This window comes from Acomys russatus, chromosome 27, assembly GCF_903995435.1.
Source record: "Acomys russatus chromosome 27, mAcoRus1.1, whole genome shotgun sequence".
Classification (NCBI taxonomy): domain Eukaryota; kingdom Metazoa; phylum Chordata; class Mammalia; order Rodentia; family Muridae; genus Acomys; species Acomys russatus.
The window spans coordinates 34,751,642-34,757,881 of record NC_067163.1 but is presented as its reverse complement, the minus strand read 5'-3'; the positions used below and the strand labels follow the sequence as shown (position 1 = coordinate 34,757,881).

The 6,240-nt window shown below is 48.6% G+C and overlaps 1 protein-coding gene across 1 annotated transcript; it reads left to right on the top strand.

Moving 5' to 3' along the window:
• The first annotated feature begins 1,659 nt into the window (after nucleotides 1-1,659).
• Slc25a4 (solute carrier family 25 member 4) lies at nucleotides 1,660-5,449 on the top strand. The gene is made up of 4 exons (XM_051169609.1): nucleotides 1,660-1,893; nucleotides 3,169-3,655; nucleotides 4,100-4,240; nucleotides 4,987-5,449. The coding sequence occupies exons 1-4, from the start codon at nucleotides 1,783-1,785 to the stop codon at nucleotides 5,142-5,144; spliced, it is 897 nt and encodes a 298-aa protein (XP_051025566.1). The 5' UTR covers nucleotides 1,660-1,782; the 3' UTR covers nucleotides 5,145-5,449.
• Nucleotides 5,450-6,240: the final 791 nt, after the last annotated feature.

Below are 6,240 nucleotides of genomic sequence, written 5' to 3'. Positions count from 1 at the left end.
ACAATTATAACTGTGACTAATATATGGATTATACTGTCCATGAGAATTGCTGTGTGAAACTGTGATGAACACACCGAACTGCAAGGTCCTTGGAGGTAGCCCAAGGTGTAACTTGTGTTGCCTTTAGAGGCCACACTTCCTGGTACACAGTGATTGCTCAGCTAGTGTCTGTAGAGGGCGGAACACAGAGATGTCTTTGTGTTTGTGTTTGCTTCTGTATTCTTTGACCTCTAGCAACATTGTAACAAGTCCTAAGCCTGTTTCCCCCTACCTCTAACCGGCCCCAACTGCAAATGAACACATCACCTATGTACTCCTGGCACCGAGCTAGTGACCTCTGCTCCACTAAGTCTTTAGGCTCTGAATGACACACAGCTGCAACTCAATCAACACCAACATGCAGTCTGCATGGATCAGCAAACATTTAAAAGATGCACAAGCCTTGTCAAATGTCCAAACGAAGCTTAGCAAATATGGGAAAAGAACAGAGGAAGGGGCTGTAATTTAAAGCTAATTGTACTCCTTCTTGGGGAAGGGACAGCAGTACGGAAAATATGAGCAGTTATATTTGAACTGCCTTAAAAAAAGAGGTAAGGGAAACGAAATCTCATATTCATATGTTTAAAAGAATTAATTGCAACCACTTTCCCGGGATTAGATACAGCCGAGGCTCCCTAACCTCAAGGTACCTATTACAGAGTCAAGACACAGCCAAGGGTTCGACCTTCCCGGAAGCCTGGAGGGCTCTGATCCTCAGGAAGCTGCCAGCCAACTGGAACCATTTTGCACAGAATATGCTTGAGATTCCATTAAGAGGAGAGCGCTCACTCGTGCCCTTCAGAGGTCTGTCTACAAGAGAATCCGGGGAGCTAGTAAAGGAGTGTCTTGTTCTTAGGAGTCCTCAGGATGGGTGTCGGTGTGAAAGGCTGAATTAACAGAAAAGCCAGGCATCCACATTTACTGCCAAACGGAGTATCCATCCACCTAGCGGCCCTGCATTCCGCTTCCCCCACTCCCCCCCTTCCCAGATGGCGCAGAGTGTCGGGTGCATAAGTATTTCCTATCAGATTGAACGGTTCAAGGTTTGAATGGAGAAAAGTCAGAGACAGGAGCTTGCCCGACACTATGAGGCCATAGCAGCATAAAATGGTGTTAGTATGTATTTCAGAGGAGCATAATTTATTTGCAGAATCGCATAGCTCTGCAGAGGCCCAAATCCAGACAGCGAGCTGTAGTTGGGAACGCCCTAACAACGGGGAAGGGGCGGAAGGCTGAAATCTCTTGGCCAGGAGCACAATGGTGCAAGATCCAGGTTAAAGAGAGCTTTGCTTGACGCATCGGGTCCCCTGTCCCCAGGTCGGCTCCAGGCTAAACCCTTTTGAGCTATAAATACAACGGCCCATATGAGGCCGAGACACGGTGTTCCCTCGGCTCGCTGGGACAGATAACATGAATTTGCCCTTTAAACGTCCCAAGCTGCAGGGACAGGCCCCCAACCCACCCCTAGCTCCCGGAAGCGTCTTCGCCCCCAATGCCCTCTGCAATGGAGGGGGATGGAGAGGGGCTGTCCAGGGACCTGTGCAGCCAATGCGCGCTGCGCGCTCGCCGGGGTCCCTCCTCCTCTCGCGAGACGCCGAGCCGGGGATATAAGGAGGGCTGCGGTCAGGCGGGCGGTCCCTTCGCGTCGTGCAGGGACGGAGACGGGGTGGCGGTGCCTAGCCGGGCGTAGGCAAGAGCGTGAGAGAGCGGCTCCTTGCAGGCTGTGCGCGCCCGGCTTTCAGCATGGGGGATCAGGCTTTGAGCTTCCTTAAGGACTTCCTGGCAGGTGGCATCGCCGCCGCCGTCTCCAAGACCGCAGTCGCCCCGATCGAGAGGGTCAAACTGCTGCTGCAGGTAAGGACGGCTGGGTGGCGCGGGCGGGGCGCTGCAGGGCGCGGGGATGCGGGCAGGGCGCGGGGATGCGGGCGGGGATGCGGGCGGGGCGCGGGGATGCTGCGGCGTGGGCGCGCGCAGCGCTGCGGAAAATCTGTGCTAGGCCGCAAGCCCGGGGCCTACGCGAAGGGGAAGGTGCCCTCTACGCAGATACAGGTCCAGCGTCAGTGGCAGATTCCTGGTGTCGGGTGGCGCCCGCCTTGGGGAGTCTATATATGGAAACCCACCCCGAAGCCGGTCTACCTCGAGCCAGATGCTGCGCTCGGTACAGCAAGCGGGATTCCACCCAAGGCCTCTTAGGCCGGCCTCACCCTTTGGCCGCATCCTTTGCACCTTCTTATCTGATCCACCCTTTTCAATAGAAGCATCAAATCCATCATTGACTGGGGATAGCGCTGTGTCGCGTACGCTGCGCAATAGCCTGACATTTGATTTCATTCATCTTTCTATTACTTCTGCAAGCTATGAATTCTTGGCCTGTATTTCACGGATGGAGACACTGAGGCAGCAATTCAGAAGTAATTTTCAGCATAAATTCAGATCGCCTTAGCCATCCTTTCCCCCCCATATAATTTTATCCCTATCTGGTCGGGCCTATCATCAGCAGCAACAGCATCCGATCTACCCCAAAGGCAAACGCTATTCAGTGGGAATGGCCATTTGGGAGTCTAAAGGATCTACAACAGAATGTTGCAACAGACCAGTCACAGCAGTGGTAACTCGATCATCGATTACCTGGATAACCTCCTTGAAAAATTTCAGGCACCTTGTCTCATGGGACCTTAGAGTGAGGCAGGGGAGTTGTCACCCCCTCCTCATGTTAAGAGCCCTTGAGAAAGGGACCTTTATTTGTATCTCTCAAAAGTCTGCAGAGGTGTTCTCTTAAATGTCATTATAATGACCAAAAAAATAAATAAATAAAATAAAATAAAAAATAAAAAAAATGTTTAGCTTAGCCAAGTAACTACCATTTATTGACAGTTTCTTGATAACTGATTTCCTCAGACATGCATAAAACAATTGAAATTCTCTTTTGTCCCTTGAGGGTGGGTGAGGATCCTGGGCATGGTAGTGCACATCTGTAACCCCAGAATTTGGGAGGCTAATGCAGGAAGATTTTTGACTTCTAGGCTAGCCTGGGCTAAACAGGAAATCAAGAACAAACCTTTTTTTTCTCCTGTCTTTCCTTCTCTTCCCCCTGCCCTCTGTCACCCACACTCCCCTACCCCCATCCAGGTCCAGCATGCCAGCAAACAGATAAGTGCAGAGAAACAGTACAAAGGCATCATTGATTGTGTTGTGAGAATTCCCAAGGAGCAGGGCTTTCTCTCCTTCTGGAGGGGTAACCTGGCCAACGTCATCCGCTACTTCCCCACCCAAGCCCTCAACTTCGCCTTCAAGGACAAGTACAAGCAGATCTTCCTGGGAGGCGTGGATCGGCATAAGCAGTTCTGGCGCTACTTTGCTGGTAACCTGGCTTCCGGTGGGGCAGCTGGGGCCACCTCCCTCTGCTTTGTGTACCCGCTGGACTTTGCTAGGACCAGGCTGGCTGCCGATGTGGGCAAGGGATCTTCCCAGCGTGAGTTCAATGGCCTGGGCGACTGTCTCACCAAGATCTTCAAGTCTGATGGCCTGAAGGGTCTCTACCAGGGTTTCAGCGTGTCTGTCCAGGGCATCATCATCTATCGGGCTGCTTACTTCGGAGTCTATGACACTGCCAAGGGTGAGAGAGGGGCTCTGGGGTGGAAGGTGTTGGGAGGGGGTGTGGAGGGAGGATTCTGTATGACCCATTCTTCCTCAAAGACCTTTGTGTTTATTAGTCTCCTTTCCAGTCCCTAGATAAACTGAGTTCTGAGGAGGTGATGTGATGTGGCTTACATCAATTAATGGACCAAAGGGGCCTCTGTGTCCTCTGCTGCTAAATACTGCGGCTTTGAGCTGCTCAGAGGACGCAGAGCCTCACTCTATTCCAATGCAGCTGTCAGTCACTCAGTTGAATGAGAAGTGAGCTCCATAGAAACAGAGCTGTGGCCTCCCTTGGTTAAAGGGAAGGTGCAGCCAGCTGTGGTTGGCTACCTGGTTGCATGGAAGGGGTCCTTGGGTGGAACTGGTTCTTGTGGAAGGGCCAGGCAAAGAGGTGGGTCAAGAGTCTTGGCTCTGCTCACAGGGATGCTGCCAGACCCCAAGAATGTGCATATTATCGTGAGTTGGATGATAGCCCAGAGCGTGACGGCGGTCGCAGGGCTGGTGTCCTACCCATTCGACACTGTTCGTCGTAGGATGATGATGCAGTCTGGCCGGAAAGGGGGTAAGCATGAACTCTGCTGGTGTAAATCTTAGTTTTTGCCCCTGTAGAACAAGCACATACTCTTAAGTGCTAAGAGGCTTTGTGGTTTTGTTTTGTTGTCTAAACTGAATGGCAAAAATTCTGTATAAGGACTAGGAAACGGAGATTATAGTTTCTCCTTTAGTTTTCCTTCAGAGATTTGTTTTGTTTTGTTTTATTAAGAAGATTATAAGAACATTAAACAAACAAACAAGAAACAAAAGGAAACCAGAAACCGAGTTGGTCCTAGATATTTAGCATTACATAGACCTTGGGTGCATAAGCAAGGGCAAAGAAATAATTAGCTGTTCACTCAAATTCCTGTTTCCCTTTATAGTTATTGGAAGTGTGAATGGAACAAATGGATGTTTTAGTTAGGTAAGAAGTGACTTGACACGTTCTACTTTGATAGTTTTAGCTTCCATAGGTAAAAGCATGAAATCGTCATTTTTAATGTGAAAAGGACAGCAAATGTGAGGGAATTTTGTATAACCCAACAGTCATGCCTTTTTTTTTGGCATAATCTTGGGCAGTGTAATCTGAGGCCAGGGCTAGTTTTCTCATCCATAAAAAGTTACCCACAAAACGCAACACTCCTTCCTCACATGGCCTTTACTTAACTCATCTTAGAGTTTTGAGAATTTAGGGATACTAGAAGACCACCGAACAGTTATGCAAAGGAAGGAAGGAAGGAGGGAAGGAGCCCTTACCTGCATTTGTCTCCACAGCTGATATTATGTACACGGGGACTCTGGATTGCTGGAGGAAGATCGCAAAAGATGAAGGAGCCAAGGCCTTCTTCAAAGGTGCCTGGTCCAATGTGTTGAGAGGCATGGGCGGTGCTTTTGTATTGGTGTTGTATGACGAGATCAAAAAATATGTCTAATGTAATTAAAAACTCCTGTGCACTTGGTTCACACGTTCACAGACCCGTTGTGTGGTTTAACAGACTGTTCTTAAGGAAATAAAAAGACAGATGTTGGATAAAACCAGACCATAAGGAATACCTCAGGAAAAAAAATGCTTCACTGAGTATTCATTAAACCACAAAAGTATTTTGTATTTATTTTACTTTTAGATTCCCACAGCAAACAGAAGATAGCCTATCATACTTGTTCAATTAATTAACTGAAGACCTGATAATGAAAAGAGTAACTGGATGTGAATCATTAATAAAGACTACTCAATACATTTTATCTCCCGGAACTCGTTAACTACTAATGGATTAAAAAAAAAAAGAAAAGCTTCAGGACATATTTTCTAGCAGGAGGCCTTTGTCAGTGACTCCTGTGTGCATGCCCTATGCTGAACACGGGGTGGTAAGAGTTGTTTTTCAGACATAAGCAGGCCACGCCCTGTTGTTGAAGGCTTGAATGTGGTAACATGGACAGAGCTCCCACAGTCCCCCAACTGTGTGACCTTTACAGTCTTTGGAACTATGAACCTCCGCTTTCAGTCACAGGGCTAAGACTTTTACATGCTTAGAAAGTGCTCCATTTTTTTTTAAGTTCCCGCACAGAATCCTGATCCCTAGAGTTCCCTAACAAGTGGATAGTATTCACTGAAGTCTCAGTTTGGGCTGGAATAGCAGAGTGCCACACGCTGGCTGGCTCATTAAAAAAAAAAAAAAAAAGAGTACTCGTCACCATTCTGAAGCCTCAGTTTGTGAGGATCAGAGAGCCATCTGACTTCCAGAAACTTCTGGGTGGGAAGAGAGCTGGAGAGCTCTCCAGAGTCCCTCTTGGAGGACATTAGTCACATGACAGAGGCTTTACATACTCATCTTGAGTTTTTCTCCAAGGGACCTGTACTATGCTCTTGAGGGGTAGAGATTGAGGTCCAGGGCTGGGGGCACACCCAACATTCAGTTCAAGGTGTCAGTTACCAAGCTGGTATTTAATGCCTAGGAGGCTCTCAAAGGGAACCTCTCCTGAAGCTTAGGTGGGAGAGAGAGGATGAAATCAACCAGAAGTGGGGGAGGG